The 19594-nt window shown below is 39.7% G+C and overlaps 1 protein-coding gene across 8 annotated transcripts in view; it reads left to right on the top strand.

Moving 5' to 3' along the window:
• Window positions 1–19594, top strand: part of EBF1 (EBF transcription factor 1) — a 378896-nt gene that overhangs the window by 287461 nt on the left and 71841 nt on the right. For 4 of the 8 annotated variants that reach the window (XM_083726224.1, XM_083726220.1, XM_083726222.1 and 1 more), the window contains exons 9-10: window positions 4761–4891; window positions 13703–13829. In XM_083726224.1, coding sequence (XP_083582350.1) covers window positions 4761–4891; window positions 13703–13829 — 258 coding nt within the window. Of the gene's footprint in view, window positions 1–4757; window positions 4892–13702; window positions 13830–19594 lie in introns of all 8 variants that reach the window. The other 4 variants (XM_083726223.1, XM_083726219.1, XM_083726221.1 and 1 more) reach the window with 1 other exon arrangement.

Genomic DNA, 19594 nt, shown 5'->3' with positions numbered 1-19594 from the left:
TAGATTTTATTACAAAATATAGCTGCATGTCTGGTTTTGCCCTAAATGGCCATGTGAATTGGCTCATAGTTGGGATGCAAAAGAGGAGAGTTTGTCTGTTGTCATCCTGGTTTTCAAGAAACCCTGCAGCTTCTTCCAGATTGAGACATCTGGGCTCCCTATTCTACTATTTTACTACAGAATCTGCTGACTGTTTTCCCAGCTCAATACCAAATATATAATTTTCTTCCCCATTGTTAAAAACCATGTCTTTTGTACCAAATTTTTATTTCAATGATTTCTAGCTTCTTCCTGCCTCCGTTTATTTATTGCATTGTCTTATTGGTCAGCATCAATCTTGTTAATAAGTGGCTCTAAGAGAGGGTAGGAAAGAGGCCTCTCTATTTTCATTACCCCCCCCCCATCAGTTGCCTGCTTGCATTGAAGAAGGAAGACACCATTTTGTTTTGGATATAACATTTCAGGGTGATACTTAAAATTGAAAACTATCCCTGAAGATACTAGCCCACCATGGAGTGAAGAGTGAATGGATAGATTATCTTCTTGATAATGCAGCCTGCCATGATAGCATTTGGAGTTCTTCACTGTCAACAAAAAGATGGAGGCAACTGGAAGGGTTTATTCCTCCAGAGACATGGAGTTGAAAGTGCTGAATTGGTGTTTTAGTAATGGTTTAATGAGGGGCTAATAAAACTGGGGGGTGGTGACGGCACTTGGTGGGCCTGGCATGGAGACTAATGGACATGCAATGGAGGTTAGGCCAGAACTCATCCTGAGATTTCATTTCTCCTGCAGATGTAAGAAGGGACTAAAATCCTGAAACTTCCAGTTAAAACCCTGGAACCTGTTAACCTTATTTTTACATCCATGCCTTCCCTTTTGTTAAAAAGGAGGAAAACAGTCAATACACCTCCTTTCCTCCTGCTGCTAATAATCTCCTCTCCAAGGAGAAAGGGAGAGAATGGCAGGTTTCATTGTGCTCATTGAACTATGAATTATTTGTAAATTTCTAGAAAATATCCCCCTCCCACCGAGACATGTGGAATATTGGTTAAAGTTTGCTTATGTGGTGGGGTGTGTGCATGTACCATCAGGAAGTGTGTAATTGAGAAGCAATTTTAATTTTATCCATGCTCTGATTTAATCAGAGCATTTGATTCCTTGGAGGGCGTGGGACGATATTTTTAAACTGCTTTTATTAGCTGTAAGCCCAGCACCATGAGTTGAGCTATTAAAAAAAAAAAGTGAGAAGCTTTCTGGAGTTTTTAATGCATTCATGGCTTTATGAGTGAAATGCAAGTCCAACATAGACATATCAAAGTTAGTTGAGTGTGTATGTAGCAATTCCTTGACTGTAGTGTTGTAAGATTCCTTTCGTTAGCTCATTTTTTGAGGTGCAAAGCTTGATGCTGTGTAGTGGATGGAAAAGGCTTCTTTCCATTCTTCACTCCCCTTCTTGAGCTGGCGGTAGGACCAGATTTCCCAGAAGGCAGACTAGGGACTAGGCAGACATTTTTAGAAACCTCAAAATCTTGTATGAAATCTTAGCCAAAGCAATAATCTTAATACGTAAATAGAAACAACAGTAGCACTCATACAGTATACATCTAAGGTCCTCCTATACCAGGGGTCTGCAACCTTTAAGACAAAAAGAGCCACTTGGACCCGTTTCCAAAGAAAAAAAAACTGGGAGCCGCAAAACTTGTCATTATAAAAATAACTTTTTTGTCACTTTTTAAATATTATTTCTTTGTTTGACCCCTCAGAATTACTCCTCCTCATAGAAATAAACGTTAAATTAACAAGTTACCTTTTTTTTGGTGTGTGTTCTTCACTCCCCTTCGAAACAGTGACCAGCGTACATGCCCCCTTTCAATGCAGTGACCAGCGTACATGCCCCTTACAATATAGTGGGCGGGCGGGAAGGTGACGTTGGGACGGTGCGTGACTAACGCACGCACCACCCCCATGCAACGTCACAGCCAGTACAGCGCCCGCCACAGTGGGGAGTGTCGGGGCGCACAGTGCTCCTCCTCCCCTCGCTAGTATCCGCCCTGGAGCCGCGGCAAAGGTGTAAAAGAGCCACATGTGGCTCCGGAGCCGCGGGTTGCAGACCCCTGTCCTATACTTTAGCAGATGGCATTACTGGTAAAAATGTTTTTCACTGTTTTTAAACAAATACATTTTAGCTGCCTTGTCATGCTACCAAACTGTACAAATTCAAATTCTGAATATATTTCATGCTGCTCCCCAAAATATTGATGGAGAACTGCAAATGACTTTCAACCAGTTGCCTCTGTTGCTGAACAATGCAGAAGCTTAGATGGTGAGCACAGAGTTGAACACATCCAGCCCATAGTTGAGTGTGCTCAAGTGCATTGAAATCAAAGTGATCTATCTTCTGGACAGTCCCGTGTAGTGGATCTGTATTATTTAATTTTTCTAGCAAGGATCTTTGGCTGGGAGGGAGAAACTTGCTCAAGGCTACCCAAGATGGCCTGGATTTGAATCCAGGACCCTCTGGCATGTTTCTCTTGAGACCATTTTTATTTGGATAAAATTCATACATGCCATGTTAATTATGCATCCATCAAACTAAGGGTGAGGTAAATTGTTGAGAATCTTCATATTCCTGTTGAAATTTTCATCTTGGAAAAGATAAACTCTTCCTTTAAACTGCTTGGAAAATTAATCTGAAATCAAAAGCATTTCTTTTGGTTCTGATCTGACTCCTGGTGCTAACTGCTGCTCAGAATGTGCCTGGTAAAAGCTTCAAAAGACTGATATTTGGAGAGATGTTCAGACAGGTGGTGCATAGGAACCACTGAGGGAAGCACCTGAGCCTGGGAAACAAGGGTGGTTTTCACCACCGTGATCTGAAGTGTAAGGATTAGGAAGCTCCACCCTGCCTTACAATGGCTGGGGAAAGATTCCAAGGAGGATCCAATACGATCACATCCTACGCACAGTTAGCTTGTGCGATTTCAACCGCCTGCCATTCAGAGCTGGCTAGTTGAACTTGCACAAATTAATTGCATGCAAGGCAAAGAGTTTGAATGCTCCCTTTGCACCAGGTTTTTACATACAAATTCAGGAATTTCATAGAGCAATCTTTGCCAAAGTGATGACTTTGGAGTACAAATCCCATCAGCCCCAGCCAGCACAGCCATACTGGCTGGATCTGATTGGAGTTGTAGTCCATAACTTCCAGATGGTACCAAGTCGAGGAAGCACAGCATAGATGCACAGAAAAGGTGAGTGGGAATAGAAAGTGTCCTTTCTAGCTTGCATTACACAAAAAAAGTGTGTGTGCAAAGTCCCCTTGAAATAAATTTACACAATTATCACCCCCCATATTTTCTTATTATTTTCTTATTCTGAGGTTCATGCATGAGGTGAAGGGTTTGATAATTAGGAATGTGCCAGATTTTCACAGCTTTCAGTTTTCACTTTTTGATAGGAACTACCAACCCGGCAAATACTTTTGTCAACTCAATTCAATAGACAAATTGTTCAAAATCCTTAAAAAAAAAAAAAAAGGCTGTTTCACACAGGAGCTGCATAGTTCTAAATCTACCTCAAAAGGATCAAACCCATGAATCTTTTCCGAGTCTTGGCACATCAAAACTGTGCAGTCACTGAGTTAGCCCACCAGCAAAGGACCAAGTCTTGTGAATCTCCCCCAATTTGGGATTCAAGGAAAGCAATGGAATCTGCTCAGTCAGTGAACAAGATTAAAAAGGCCAAACTGAGGGAAATTTGTCAGTAGCCTCTGGGCCCATCTCTCTGCATTATTTCAATCCTTTAGAAAAGTGATGGTCGGTTGCCCACTTCCAGCCTCTACCTGTGGACCCACCCACAGCCTCATAGCTTGGTACAAAGAATTATAGAGGATATATCATGGGAGGCTGGTCCTGCTAGTCAGTTTGACCATTGGAGCAAGGATTGGGCAAGTCCATTGTGTTAAGGCTAGAAAACGTAGGTGGAATTTGCAATGGGCTCTTGTGCCCATTAAAAAAAAATCCCCATAGAATTACTTCCCTTAAAAGATTGATCAACTACATACAACTATGGGCTCACAGGGCATGTTGTTTTTATAACAATGGGGAGAAATACAGGCATAGGTAACCTATGATAAGTGTAGCGCTGCTACTTTCTTTCATGGTATTGAAATAATGGAACATTTTAAAGCATCTAATTCTTTCACAAATGTGAATTTTGCAGTCGACTGCTAATACATGACACCATATTGGTTGTGCAATATCATGCTAACAAAATTCAAAAATTATTTTATAAAACTTATTAATTGGATAAAATGGTTCCACGACACAAGGAACACTCTAGACACAGTAAGTTCTCCAAATAAAATTTTAGCTTTGTTATAATGGAACTCAAAGACAGACCAGGATCATGTTTTGTGGAGACCTGAATTCAGTGTTACAAAAATGTGCTCTATTCTCTAGTCAGGCTTCAGCCAGCAATGCTGCTATTTTCTTTCTATGGCCTGCCAAACACGATTATCTTCTCAAGAGAAACAATGGAAACAAAATAAAATTTTAATGGCAAACATTCCCTTTTCAAAGATCTGGTTTGGGATCTCTCGCACACAAAGTAGAGAGATCTCTCTCTCTAGAACCTGCATCATAGTATAGGAGAAAGAAAATCAAAGCTTTTCCTCCCCTTCCCCCTCTCAAGTCTTCTATCATTAAAATCTTGTTCTAACAGCCGAATACTTCTTTTTCATGTGTGTTGGAAAGCAGCTACCCCATGTATCAAAGCCATCAGTCCAAGTGAAGGATGGACTACAGGAGGTGCCACTGTCATCATCATAGGAGACAATTTCTTTGATGGGTTACAGGTCATATTCGGCACCATGCTGGTCTGGAGTGAGGTAGGTGTTGTCTGCACATTAATATCCAGTAACTTTGTCTAGTTTATAGCCAGCTTTCTTTCTTTTAGGCCCTGTTCTATTGCAGTAACAATGAGAAAGATTTTCTTATTCCTCCCAGTTTATATAAAATCACTGGAGCAACCCTTGGCACAAATATAGTGCCACTGTCCTTGTCCACATTATCAGTTCTAGTCAGTCTATTGACATTCTAAAATATAATAATCTATGTCACAGTCCCCCCCCCCAAAAAAAAACACCCACTGGTAGTCTCAGTTACCCTAATTTGCCTGAACATGAATAAAATAATCGAGCCCTTAATTATAATTCTTTTTTTTTAACCAGGCACTGGTTTGCACAACACGTTATGGCAAACCATGGTTTAGTGTGAACGCGCAAATATGTAGGCCCCAAGAGAGGAACTCAAAACTGTTTTGCTGCTCCCTGGTCATTCCTCTGTTGCATTGTGCTATGCTAGGCCATAGCTTGATTTAGTGTGTCACCTGAACCCTGGCTTATGGTTTAGTGCTCTCCAGACTAGCCATGAAATTTAGCCAAAGTTGATCCTATGATTTATTGCTTGTTGTTTGTCCAAGAGAACCAAACCGTATTCCAGATGACTTACTAAGCCATCCAAATGACTTATTAAACTATGGCTAAGCTCAACGTGGCAGCTGAACAACTGGGGAGAAGCAAGGTAGTTGTGACCTCCTCTTCAAGATCCTGTATGTTTGTGATAAAACATGGTTGGGCTTAGCATGGTGTGTGAATGGGGCCACTGACTTTATATTCTTTGTGCTGCAATATCCATACCTTAGTTAATCATTTTCTCTACTCATTTGTTGACATTTTCCTTCCTTTTCTATTTCCCATCAATTTATGCCACAAATTTGTGACCATGTCAGTGGTGACATGGCTGTTGAAATTACTTAATCCAATAGCAGTTGTTGGACTATAATGGAACTACTTCACAAAAAGTGATTTGAAAATGGCAGCTTTAGAGGCAATTGAAATGTGTAGGTGCTCATGTGATATAATAGATCATTTGTTTGAGTGCCTCTTATGTCAAGATCTTCCACATCTGGTGAACTAGTAAGGAAAAGGCTTACTGTCAATCTACAATCATCTCTGATGTGGGAGATCTTCATGTGCCAACAAATTATTAGAAGAACATCCCTAGCGCACACACACACACACACACACACACGGAGACTTGCAAAAAATTGTCAAGCTTCAAATGGCAGGAGAGTGTAGCGAAGCTGTTCTAGGAATGAGGAAGATTCAGTTTGGATTTAATGGAGAACGTAACTAATTAGCATTTTTTTAAAAAAATAAAAAATAAATCTGAGAATCTAAACAACCATCTTCCAAAATTCGCACTTCTTTGAATTTTGCAATGCAGTTCTTCAGCCAAGTGATGTATAGAAACTGTATACATTGGGGTAGAGTGTGCATTAAAATGCATTTGTCAGTTAAGATAACATTACAAAAATGCATTATTTTGGGGGACATTCCTTTGCTGAAATGTGTATCTGTTGCAAAACTGCACACAAATGTGAATATTAGGAGAAATTCACTAAAATGCTGAGGAATGTTCATGATGCATTTTTTTAAAATTGCAAAATGATGTGGAAATGTGGAGTACTAGATTTAAGATTGGAAAAGTAAGAAATTGAAAATGAAATTGATGGATTCACCCATTTGCTGTGACAAAGGAGAATTCAATGTGAATGGAGAAACTATGCCAAGATGAGAAGGTTTAATAATAATAATAACAACAACAAAACCAACTTTATTATTTAAACCCTGTCCATCTGGCTGGGTTTCCCCAGCCACTCTGGGTGGCTTCCAGCATATAAAAAACCACAATGAAATGTATGACATGCACTTAGGGGAGAAGCCATACCTCTGTGGTAGAGCATATCCTTTGCATGAAAAGCATCCTAGGCTAATTCCCCAGAATCTGCTGTTGAAGTGTCTCAGGTATTAGTGCAGGGAATGGTTTATGCTTAAGACATTGGGCGCCATTTCCAGTCACAGTAAATAGCACTGGGCTAGATGAACCAGTGATGCAACTCAGTATATAAGGCCTCTTATATTCGTATGCCCCATTCTGAAGTGGTATCATTCCAAGTGATGATTGCAACATGTGAGTGCCTGTATGTTTGAGCTGGCTCTTAAATGAATAAGCATTTGATCATATGTTACTTAAGGTCTAGCCAAGAAGACAACATTTCTTTGATTTTTATGGTTGCCACAGCAGTTTTGCAGTTTGGTCTTTGGTTCTTGAAAAGTATGAGGGATCATTTTACAGTAGGTACCAATAAAGATGTGAACTTCATCTTTATTTTCTTCATGGAAATTTGGTTGACCAATAAGGCACTGGCAGCTGTGCCATTGGCTGCAAGAGATGCTTCACCATGATACTTAAATAAACAAGATTCTCCCAATGTGCCATTGCTGTACTGTGAGGCGTGGAATGCACATATTTCAATGTGAGCCCCATCTTAGTTACCTTGTCCCCTGTGCAAAGTTAAACCATACTGCATCTTTTCCTTTAAATGTGGTCATTCAGGGAGCTCCCCCCACAAACATAACAAGTAATCTGTTTCTTTCTTCAGAGGTATGGAACTTTCATTTAAAAGATTAATGTATTTTATACTTCCCTTCCATATTTCTAACTCTATTGAAAATATTGGCATGGGGGTACAGCATTTTTAAGGGCTAAGAATCAGTTTCATCCAGTTTACATTGCATTCCGAAATGAATTGATCCAATACAGTTAACTGCAGGGGATAAATTTTAAAAGCACCTTTATTTAGACCTCCCCCTTTAGATCTAAATTAATATTTTACATGTGCATTTGAGAAACAAAGGACATGAGCTCTCAAGTGTTCATTGTGAAATAATTTTGCTGCTGTAAGGCACACACCATAAGCAATTTGCAGTGCAAATATTGTAATTTTAATGTATTTTGCATGTATTCAAGCTTTGTAATTGCAGTATTTATAGGCATGAAATGGAAGCTGATTATCAAGCCATTTATTGAGACTCTGCACTGGTGTATGTGCCATTGAAGAAAATAGGACTTTTGCTAGCACAGCACTTTGAGGATTGAGATGCATGTTAAATATGTAGATTTAAAATGATTTTGGAAACACGTATTTATTATTTAAACATACATTTCAGTTATAGGCTCTCATAACATAATTACAGCCTTTCTCACTCAGGGAAGTACATCGGAACATAATTTGTCACATTAATTGTGTGCAGAAATACAGATACTTCGGTCCAGGGCTTTCAATTAATCTTCAACTGCCATAATGAAAATTATTTTTAAAATTCTTTGACTTTTTTTTTAAGAAAAAAGAAAGAGGAACAGGTTATTCACTTGAATTATGTCATTCATACATAAACAGCAATTGTATATACAATGGCATAAACAAGCAAATAATTTCAGTCCCAAGACCAGATTATTTGGCAGCCTTGATTAAACCTCAGAAAATGTTGACTCTCTTTTGTAAGATGAGGACTGCAGGGACACTATCCCTTTATGCTTAAGAGCACGAAAGCATAGCTTCTTCTTTTTTTATCTGTCACCCTTTCTCTGTTTAATTTTTGTTAGCTATATACATTTATTTTAGTGATTTGTTTTAAAACTATTTTTGATATTATTAGCTCGTTTTGGCACTTTTGAAGTGGGCAAGACGGGGTAAAAGTCTTGTTGTTGCAGAGAGAGATCCTAGTGAAATTGAGAGCATGCATAAAGTTTTTGAAGCCAACATAATTACATCCAAAGTAGCCCAAAGAGACATTCTCCATTAGGGTACTGATTAGGTAGCTGGAATGGAAGAATTGTATATGTTGGAAATGGACAGTCTAAACATTTGCTGTAGGCCTCTAGTTCTTCTCATGTTGCAGATTAGGGTCTAAGACCACAAAAATCGTCAGTGATAAAGCGATCTTTGAATTTGGGTACTTCTGACATTAGTGCCGTTGTGCTGCCTCTCACATATTCTGGGCTTCAGAAATTTGGGGAATTGTAAGAAGTGGTTCCAGGGCATAGTCTGATGAAACATAATGCAGTTGGTAGACTTGCTAAAGTGAAACAAATCTGGGTTTTATCCATGCCTTGATGGGAGACTGACTGCCTTTTCAGTGGAAGAAAAGTGGGATATAAATGTTAATAATAATAAGAAGAATGAAAAGGGAGATAGGCATATGGCTGTTTACAAATGTCACGAAAAGGTAAAATCTTTAATCTGTTTTGGGTTTAAACTTTAAGACCTGTGCTAATTGTTCTGCAGAACTAAAAGCAGAAGACATAACCATGTGCTTTGAAAGTACATGTCTTTTTTCATTATATTTATGTTGATAAATTTCTTCTTCCTCATGGTTCCAGCTGCTGAAATTACTTATGTTCATGCATTCATTCTTTTATTTATGGATTATATTTAAAGCACAACCCTTCCCCATCCACAGAAATAGGGAACAGTTAAAATAATAAAAGTACACAGAAAAATCCTGATAATGTCATACCAAATAAGACATAAAGCCTCAGCCCAATTGAGAGCTTAAATCTTGAAGCCAAAAGCCAGCCAAAATGAAGAGGTCTCATAGTGTGTCTGAAAGAGGCTCCGTTAGTATTTGGCAAGACTCCAGGAAAGGAATTTAATAACTGTGGGGCAATTGCTGTACTTCTCTGCATTACACGTATTGCATAGCACACTGCTGGTGTGGATGTTAAGTACGCTAATTTCAACCAACAGAACAATGAGGCTGTTGGTACATTTCACTTTTGCACAGTAACTCAAATGAATTTCTAATAAGCTGTCAATACTTTTGTCATTCAAGACAAATTATCTAGAACTAGCAACATTTTTTAAAAAATGCATCTCAATATCAACAACAGCTCTATAGGATGCGGTTACAGTATGCAATATAAAAATAATTGGAGTAGAGTACGAACTTGTTACTGATGCAATGACCAATATACTTTGGGATCTTAAAATGATAGTAGCAACATACGTCTTGCTATTCTTAAGCCCTGTAGTTCAACTTGTAGTACGGTTCATGTTCCAACTGATTTAAGAGAATTTATATGAAACAGATGACAAGCATAATATATTTAAAAGTTTTCAGTTTACTTAAAAATCCCAGCAGGGACAGGTGCTCTTGTGCTTGATTATAACCTCGTTCCATATTCTCATTTCTTTTATGTCTAACTTACTTTATTTTCTTAAATAGATTTATATTCTGCTTTTTTGACTAAGTCCTCGTAGTTGCTCACAACTTTGCAGAATGGAATGCATATATTAAAGACCACACCCTTAAAAAATAAATAAAAAGAATTAGTCTACCTGGAATAAATGCCAGATGTTGACTTCACCTGCCTTTTTTCTCTGTCCTGGATTTGTATCCACAGAGCAGTTAGTAGTAAATGGTCCTGTAATGGGAGGAAAGATAGTCTAGCAGCAGGCAACTGCAGTTATGTTAGTGTGTACAGAAAAACTATAGCGGTTACTGGGAGATGTTTGAATGTTGACAAAATAGTGGTAGGCTGCTTAGAGCAGATAAATGTTCCATTGCATCACATTTGATACAGTGAAAGAATGTAGCACAAACTTAAGTGCTTAAGAATTTGTGACATTAAAAAAAAGAGAGAATTAGTGCCTAGGGGTTATGTCTCAGGTTTTGGGGTTCCTATATCAGTTTAAATCTCTGGGCTGTGACTTAGCCTATTGATACACCTGCATCATTAGTGGCTACTCCTACACATGCATTCCTGAAGCATTGCTGGGCGGAGGTGTATATGATTTATAAGAATCCATTCAAAATTTCAACAAAGGAAGTGGGTTTTTTTTCCAGATTTACCCCTTTCTTTAACCTCCAGCGCAAAATGAACTAAATGTCAACAGTTTGATAGAAAGTTCGTGCCCAGAATGACTGGACAAAACTCTATATTTAATTGTGCTTTTAAAACCATAGTTTTTGTTTCACATATTTACTTAAAAGAGAATGAAGGAGTGTGATCGTAAAGAACTTTCCAGCAAATCTGCTGAACTCTTTTCAACCTTAACACTATGCAACAATGTACCATAAATATGTCAGTTTCTTCATGGGAACCAACATGTTTTTATTGGGAAATGGATGAAATGATGTTGAAAGAGAATTAAATTGGGGACAGACATATGGAAGCTGCAGAGATATTAATTTGCACACATACAGATGCATATACACACATATACATATTTACACACACACACACCAGGGGGTTTCACCAATCATAAGATTTCATTTGAATGCGCCCCCCCCCCCCCCCAGTGCTTCGTAAAACAGCCTGATTTGGCTGGAACCAATTTGAAGGCTGCCCAGTTCAGCTCAGGGGTCCAAGTCTGCTTGTTTTCTTTCCAAAAAGGAATAATGTCTCACTTTAAAAAAGGGGGGAGCTACAATTGGATGACATTTGCAGGCAAGGTCACTCCTTCTGAGGGCAAGAATCATGCAAAAATGGAAAAAGATAGCTGTACTTTTTTTCCTGCAAAGGCAGCCATTACAGTTGGGACCGGGTAAAAAAGGAATCACTTCATCTTCCCTGGTGTTTTATGGGCAATTGGTCTGAAAATTGCAGACAGGAGAGAGTTGTTTCTGGGTAAGAATGGCAGACAAATAAGCCGAGGTGTTTTTGTTCTGGGAACCTTTAAATTTGATTTTGGAGGGGGAAGAACTGAAAGATTTGTTTTCCTGGGCGAAATCATTCTCCCTGATTACAATTTAAAGCTGTCAGTCAGAAAGGAACTCTTCATCCTGGCGCTTAGAGTTTGGCTGTTGCAAAGCTGTTCCCTCCCTCAAAGCACTGGGATTGGAGAGGGCTAGTAAAACCATTCCCTCTGATTATGAGATGAAGCTGTCAGTAACAACACAGCTCTTCCTCTGTGCCCTCTCACCACTCTGCTTTCCCATCCGTCATCATCCCACCCTGGCATCATGATGTTATGCAGCAGTGACTGGTGGGGCAACACAGGCAGCGTGGTGTGGTGCATCTAGCTTCCAAACAGTGAGCTTTGCTGCTGCGTACAAGAGAGGGAATGGCAATGTGCAGAGAGATCAGCTTGGTGGAGGTGCGGTGGCACATCCATGGTGCCTATCACTGCACCTACACTAGGCTGATCTTCCCATGCTTCACCTCTGTTCCTTTTGGGAAGCGGCAATGATGCTCCCTTAACTAAAGTGATGCTTCAGGTTAAGAACAGTTTCAGGTTTAGAACGGACCTCCAGAACGAATTAAGTACTTAACCTGAGGTACCACTGTATATGCCACACTGTAAAATGAGTCAAAACAAAAAAAAATCCTTCCAGTAGCACCTATCTTTAACTGTAAAATGAGAATGAATTTGGGCAGAGATTATGCTATCTTATACTGAGTCAGACCACTGGTCCACCTGGTTCCATATCTGATGAACGGTGACTCCCCAGTGGACTGCCAGGCCTGATGTATTATAGCTCAGGATGCCAGGGATTGAACCTAGGATCCTCTGTATACAAAGCCTTTGCTTTGCCACTCAGCCAATACCTCTCTCCATGGCCAAACCCTCTTTGAAACCTTCCTCTTTTTATTTTATTTAAGTTTGTTCTGTCCCTGTGCTGTGTTTTTATTATGCATGCAATTTACCCAAGAAATGAATGAGTGGAAGATTATATATATATATATATATATATATATATATATATATATATATATTTGCTTTCGTAGATTTTCACGGGTACAGGAATGCAGGTTTTGGTGTCCTCGGGTGTCTTCCCGTGTAAAAGTTGGGGTGTCTAGGCGACGTTTCGACGAGGTCTCACTCGTCATCTTCAGGCATATATATACATATACATATACATATACATATATATATATATGTAAATGAACCCTGGACGGTAAGTCCAGTCAAAGGTGACTGTGGGGTTGTAGCACTCATTTTGCTTTCAGGTCAAGGGAGCTGGCGTTTGTCCACAGATAGCTTTCTGGGTCATGTGGCCAGCATAACTAAACTGCTTCTGGCGCAGCAGAACACCGTGATGGAAACCAGAGCGCATGGAAATGCCATTTATGTTCCCACCGAAGCGGCATGATGAAATTTGGAGTGTTATTCCAGCATATGGTTCTTTCTCAACATTTAAAATTTAGCATGGCATGGAGGTATATTGATCAAAAAGCCACATTCCCGTAACACAACAGGTAACACTGTATAAAAAGAAATGTTAGAATCCAGGATATAAACACTAGCATTGTAATTAGGATAACTAACATAACAATCCCCATGTCTGAGTGCACCCTCACTCTTGCATAGATATATGTCAGTGAGGCACAAATGAAATTTACTTCGACTGGATTATTCTCTTGTCATATGAGGTACATACTACATTTTAGAACTTGGGAATTTTCTGTTAATTTTCAATAATATGCTACGGAAGCCAGCATATGCTAGGCCCTGAATTATTATTATTTTCCTTGAGATGCATGGATATATAGAAACTGCAAGTTGACTGCATTCAAATGTTGCAATGTGTCACAAACAATTTTCATACCCAGAAGCAAATGCCTGCCATGTATGAAAACAGAGCTAATATTATTACGACTGGGAAGATGAACATTTGCAAATATTGTTGTCATTGGCTTTTATACTGGTTACTTCAAAAACGCATTCAAACACTGACAGGTTAATTACACGTTCCAAACCTTTGTTTATGTGATCTGAGAAGAATGTGTTATTAAAGAACTATTTTGCATCTCACTGATTTCCTCCTTGCTTATTTTTTTCCTCCTAGCTTATTACGCCTCATGCAATCAGAGTTCAGACACCACCCCGACACATCCCAGGTGTGGTAGAAGTTACATTGTCCTACAAGTCCAAGCAGTTCTGTAAGGGCACACCTGGAAGATTCATCTACACAGGTAAGGCTGCTTTAATTTTGACTGTTCATAACAGAATGGGAAAAGATGTGTTTCATCCATCTTTGCTGACATTGCTGCTTTTAGACTGAATGTTACTGCAATAGGCTTTGGTGCAAGCACATTTGGAATGCAGCATACAGTTCTGGTTGCCTCACTTTAAAAGGGTATTGTGGAGATGGAAAAGATTCAGAAAACGGCAACCAAAATGTTTAAGGAGATGGAGCAGCTCCCCTGTGAGGAAAGGTTTCAATGTTTTGAACTTTTTAGTTCAGAGAAAAGGTGGTTAAAAGGTGACGTGATAGAAGTTTATGAAACTGAGCATGGATGCAGAAAGGGGCTAGGGAAAAGTTTTTCTTCCTGTCTCCTAGCACTAAAACTCATAGACATCGACCGAAGCTGAATGTTGGAAGATTCAGAACAGAACAGTACTTCTGTTTCAGTGTATCTGAAGAAGTGTGCATGCACACGAAAGCTCATACCAAGAACTAACCTAGTTGGTCTTTAAGGTGCTACTGGAAGGAATTTTTTTTGTTTTGACTATGGCAGACCAACACGGCTACCTATCTGTAGAAGGAGTAATGTTACCAGTTGCTGGTAACTAAAGGAAGGAAGACTGCTCTTGTACTTGGGGATTTCCCACAGGCCTCTGGTTGGCCACTTCTTAGGTGACGTTGATCTATTTGAGTTGTTCTGCTGACAAAAGCCTCTGTTTCACAGGTGTGCATTTACATAGACCGAGAAGAAGGGAAAGTATGGCAAGAAAGCTTGTTCCATATAACAGAAATATGAAATACAATGCATACCCTTTAAACTTGGCATGTAATATACTTACCTGTTAAGGGAGACACCTTGATCATAAACGTGGCATGTAAAAAGGTAAAGGTAAAGGATCGCTGCTCTGGTCCATGGCATCACGAAGAGTCAGACACGACTAAACGACTAAACAACAACAAAGGATCGCTAGACGATCAAGTCCAGTCAAAGGCGACTATGGGGTTGCAGCTCTCATCTTGCTTTTAGGTCACGGGAGCTGGTGTTTGTCTGCAGACAGCTTTCCAGGTCATGCGGCTAGCATGACAAAACCACTTCTGGTGCAACGGAACACCATGATGGAAACCAGAGCGCACAGAAACACTGTTTTCCTTCCCACCACAGCAGTACCTATTTATCTATTTGCACTGGTGTGCTGCCGAACTGCTAGGTTGGCAGGAGCTGGGACAGAACAACGGGAACTCAATCCATTGTGGGGATTCGAACCACCGACCTTCCGATCAGCAAGCCCAAGAGGCACAGTGGTTTAGACCACAGTGGCACCGGTGTTTTGGGAACAACCCACTGTGTTTACCACCATTGGCCATTTGTAGAAGCAGTGTAGTCTCCTAAGGCACGCTACTGTTAACCTTAAAGCACTCCTAGTGGAGTTCATAAGGCTCTCTGACCTAAACATAAAGGATTGAGTGCAGATTGTAAAGCAGCAATGCTTGAAGATGGTAATCCTTAACTCCCGTCTCTTAGGCATCACGTTATAGCTCGCCAGGCTAGAAATGCATTTGGGTCAGGCATGAGCCTATGGCTGGGCAATATCAGGGCTTTGCTTGTGGCTCCCTGGCCCTGCTCCAGGTACCTTTGCCTATTAGCCTTCGTTTTCCTTCTACACAGGCAGTATACTGCTGTGGCCTCGACTTGCCTGCTACCTAGCACTGTCTTTGTTCAAAATCCCTTTTAAATGGGCTTCCCAGGGTAGACACTGGCCTGCAGTTGAAACTCTCTTGTCTCTCAGGACTTGTATTTCAGCTCTCCGCATACTTGGCTGCCTGTATCCATTTATTGCAAGGGCTAACTTTTGCAGGGTTGTGTGCCTATTGTCTTTTTAGAATCCACTTCAAAAATAAATAAATGGGGTGGTGCTTTTTGTTTTCTTTGCACAATGTACTCCATTTTATACTGAACAAAGAAGGAACTTAATGCAGTCTAGAGGACTTAAGAATCCGCAAGCAGATGACTGTTTGGGTACAAAAAATTAAAAGGGAGCGGGAGTTATACATTTATACACCTATCAGTCTCACCTTCAGAAATGCCTCCCAGCCCTTTAAACAAAATGCAGAATTGGAGCAAACCTGCTGAATAGTTTAAGTTAATTGAAAATTATAGGATTGACCCAAGAGGAAAATTTCGTTTGCACTCCAATCACTATTACAAATTAAGGAAAATTACTACAATTTTGTTTAGCTATGGTTTCACACTGAGTTCACAAAATTAGCTCAGCCGCCCTGACAAAGTCAGCACTTTGTTAGTGATCAGTAGAAGGGGGGAGAAATAATAGACTGTGGTGTGTACAAACGAAGCATAGAAAAAGCCATGATGCTTTACAGAACTAGGCCAAGTGGTTTTAATTAGGATTATTAGTTCATTGTAAATTTTGAAGAATAATCAAACTAGCAGATTAGCTGTTTCTTTTAAAGCGAGAATTTCTTGCCATTCATTTTTCCCATGAGAACTTCTTTTAACTCCCACATAGTTTATCCCCCCCCCACTTTTTTTTTAACAAGTCTCATTATGGGCCTACAGGAAATGGACCATTTGGAAGTTCTGATCCTGCAACATTCCACAGCAGCGTTCCAGTCGGTGGGAGTTTTTCCACAGTGTTTGTCGGTGAATTCAGTGTTCTGGAACGTTTTACAAAACCACAGAGGCCAAATGTTTTCTCAGAGGAGTTTGGCCTCTGTTTTTGGCTGAAAACAGTGAGGCATCACTTGGTGTTTATTTACCCTGAGATTGAGAATGAGAAAAGAGGACAGAGGAGGAAAGAAAAGAGGAAAGAGAATTGGGGGTTGTGGGCAGCGCAAAAGCCATTCAGGCATACTTTCCTCTCTGGTGAAAATGCCCTATCCATTAATGGCCCCATTTTGTGGTTAGGTCTCATTTAGAAGAAATTATTTTTAATCAGTGTTCAACAAAATATCCCCTCAAGCCACCTGGCTGTAAACTTTTTTTAAAAAACTGTTAAGTGCTTAAATTCTCAGAAAAAAAAGCCCAGTGGCCCATTAATTTTAAGTTATTTCCCCCCTCCCCTTCATTTAACTGCCAACAACTTAGAAATTTGATCTGTGAATTGCATGTTGCATCTATGAAGCAAGATCCTCGATGCAAGAAGAAATGTTATGTCTTTAAAAAAATAATTCTTTTTTGTAAGAACTGTACATTCTGAGCTTCATTAAGAGAGGGAAACAGTTCCTTGATCCCACCCACCCCACCTCTGTCATTTCACAGGCAGTCTCTTGCAAAGCAAAACAATTCACATTTGGATGTTAAATATATTTAAATATAGAAAAAAGAACTCAGATACTTTCAGTGTTCAGCAGTGCCTGTTTTTCAGTGAACTCTTAAAAGGGGCCAGCCTTAGCACAAAGCAACAACGTATTTAAAATTCACATAATTGTATAAAATGTAATGTTAGTCTCTTTTTTTTACATTAAATTCCCCGTGAGGTTTACAGTGTGATAGAATACACACACACACACACACACACACACACACACACACACACCCCTTTCCTTGGAAGCACTTCAGAAGGATGTTTATGTTACAAACAGACTCATGAAACCTCCTGACAGGAACTGCTTTTCTGCATGGATTTTGCCTGTCACAAAAGTCGCTGAAGAGAAGTAAAACTGTTTTCAACTAGAGCTGACAGAAATGCCTATGTCAGGCTGTCTTTACTGAAGGAAATGCAAGATGGTGTGTCTTGGAATCTGAATGACTGGGTGTGAGACAGTCCCATCTAGGGATGACTGGGAATAGGGCTAATGTCATTGGGCACAAATGTTTTCTGTCAGCAGAGCTGACTTCCAATCAAATGCATTTATTTGGCTTAATTTTGAGTGAATGCATACCTAAGTATGTATGTATATATGCATTTAAATATTCCACCCTTTTATTTAAACTCTAAAGAGCTTAAAATGCAATTATTCAATTCAAATATATTTTAAAATTCTTTAAAATATTTCCAACTGTTGGAGATTTTTTTAAATAGCATGAATCACCTCCTACGTGTGTCAGCTTTCAAATTCCATTCAGCAAATTAGGATTGATCTAGGCACCTGGTATAAGCCTGCACAACATGTGACCAAACTGGTATGCATATCTATTTTTGGGTGGACAAATCTCCAGTTTTTGCTGCTCTCCAGAGACTGCAATGCTGGGCTGGGGTCATCCTAAACTACCTGGCAGTCCCTCAGTACATGGTTGCTAGACCTTGTACAATATATGATTCACGAAGCTTAACATACTCATTTAAATGCGATATATTCTTTCAGTAGCTTCTGGCATTAAAATATGACTCTATGTTACACTGACGATCCTATTCTAAAACAAAAATATACTGAGGAGATATTAAGCAAGACACTTCAAGTTCCTGTGGAATATAGAAAAATTCATTGCATGAGTGTTCATTTGTTCAAAATAGAACAGTACCCCACCTCAAAAAAGAATTGAATGTTGCTTGTTTTCTGCCACTTTCTTATCTTCTGTAAATAGCATCCTGAGTGGAGCAAAGGTTTCTGCATATCAGACTTCTGATCTCTGTAGTCCTGCACTCTTTTCAAAATATCACGAAGCCAATCCTTTCACTGACTGGAATTACAAAACACCAAAATACTACATTCTGGATAAAAGCCACCTGGGTGTGGATACATTAAAACACTTTTCTTGAACCATGCTTTCAATCTCCCACAGGCCTTTATGTGCTCACAGCTTATTAATTGTGGTCTGCTAATTATCTTTTATCACACATTGTTTTGGTCATTTTATGTGGACTGTTAACATCTCTGTAAAGCCTGGGCAGCTTCCAACAACTAATGGCAGGATGCTGATACAGTAGTACCTCGGGTTACAGACGCTTCGGGTTACAAACACTTCAGGTTACAGACTCCACTAACCCGGAAGTAGTACCTCGGGTTAAGAACATTACCTCAGGATGAGAACAGAAATCACACGCTGGGGGCACAGCAGCAGCGGGAGGCCCCATTAGCTAAAGTGGTACCTCAGGCTAAGAACAGTTTCAGGTTAAGAACGGACCTCTGGAACGAATTAACTTCGTAAACAGAGGTACCACTGTAAAAGCACTGCCTGTTGATTAGATTAAGTAGTAATAAGAGACACACTGGCTGTCATTAGTCTTGTATCAAACTACCAAAAATGCTTGGCTCCTTCCTTTGGTTAATCCATCTTCCAATGTTTGACCAGAGAGCATCATGGAAACTTAATTTAAGTGGAGTAACTGTAGCACACAGCCTCATCAGCTCTACAGTCTTCCATGCACCAGTATAGGATGGTGTAATGGGGTTGCAGACTTCCCTGACCTGCTGGCATGAGAGTTGCTGCTGTATACCAGCAGAAAGAGCTGTGCAATGCAAGTACAATGCAATACAATGCAATGCAAGTACCCTGACAGGAGGACCAGATTGGGTCTGCTGGTGTGCTCTCATTCCCCTTCCAACAACTCACTACCTCTGCTCCACAGTGCTATGTGCTACTGCCACCCACTTTCTTTTTCTTCATTCAGGCTTGAATAGTTAATAACAACTTTAGTAGTAGTTTGGTTTGGGGACAAGGAGTCAGTTTCACTGGAACAAGGGGAAATATTTCTTACTTGGAAATAGAATACAAAAGTCTCAAACACTCATCCCCAAGGATAAGGAACAGGATACATTATGTCAGAGGTCAGTAAATATTTGGTGGAGGTTTCTTAATACATTCTTTTACAT

This window comes from Podarcis gaigeae, assembly GCF_964106915.1.
Source record: "Podarcis gaigeae genome assembly, chromosome: 2".
NCBI classification, from domain to species: Eukaryota; Metazoa; Chordata; class Lepidosauria; order Squamata; family Lacertidae; genus Podarcis; species Podarcis gaigeae.
The sequence above is the reverse complement of the archived record's forward strand: the minus strand, read 5'-3'. Positions and strand labels throughout refer to the sequence as shown.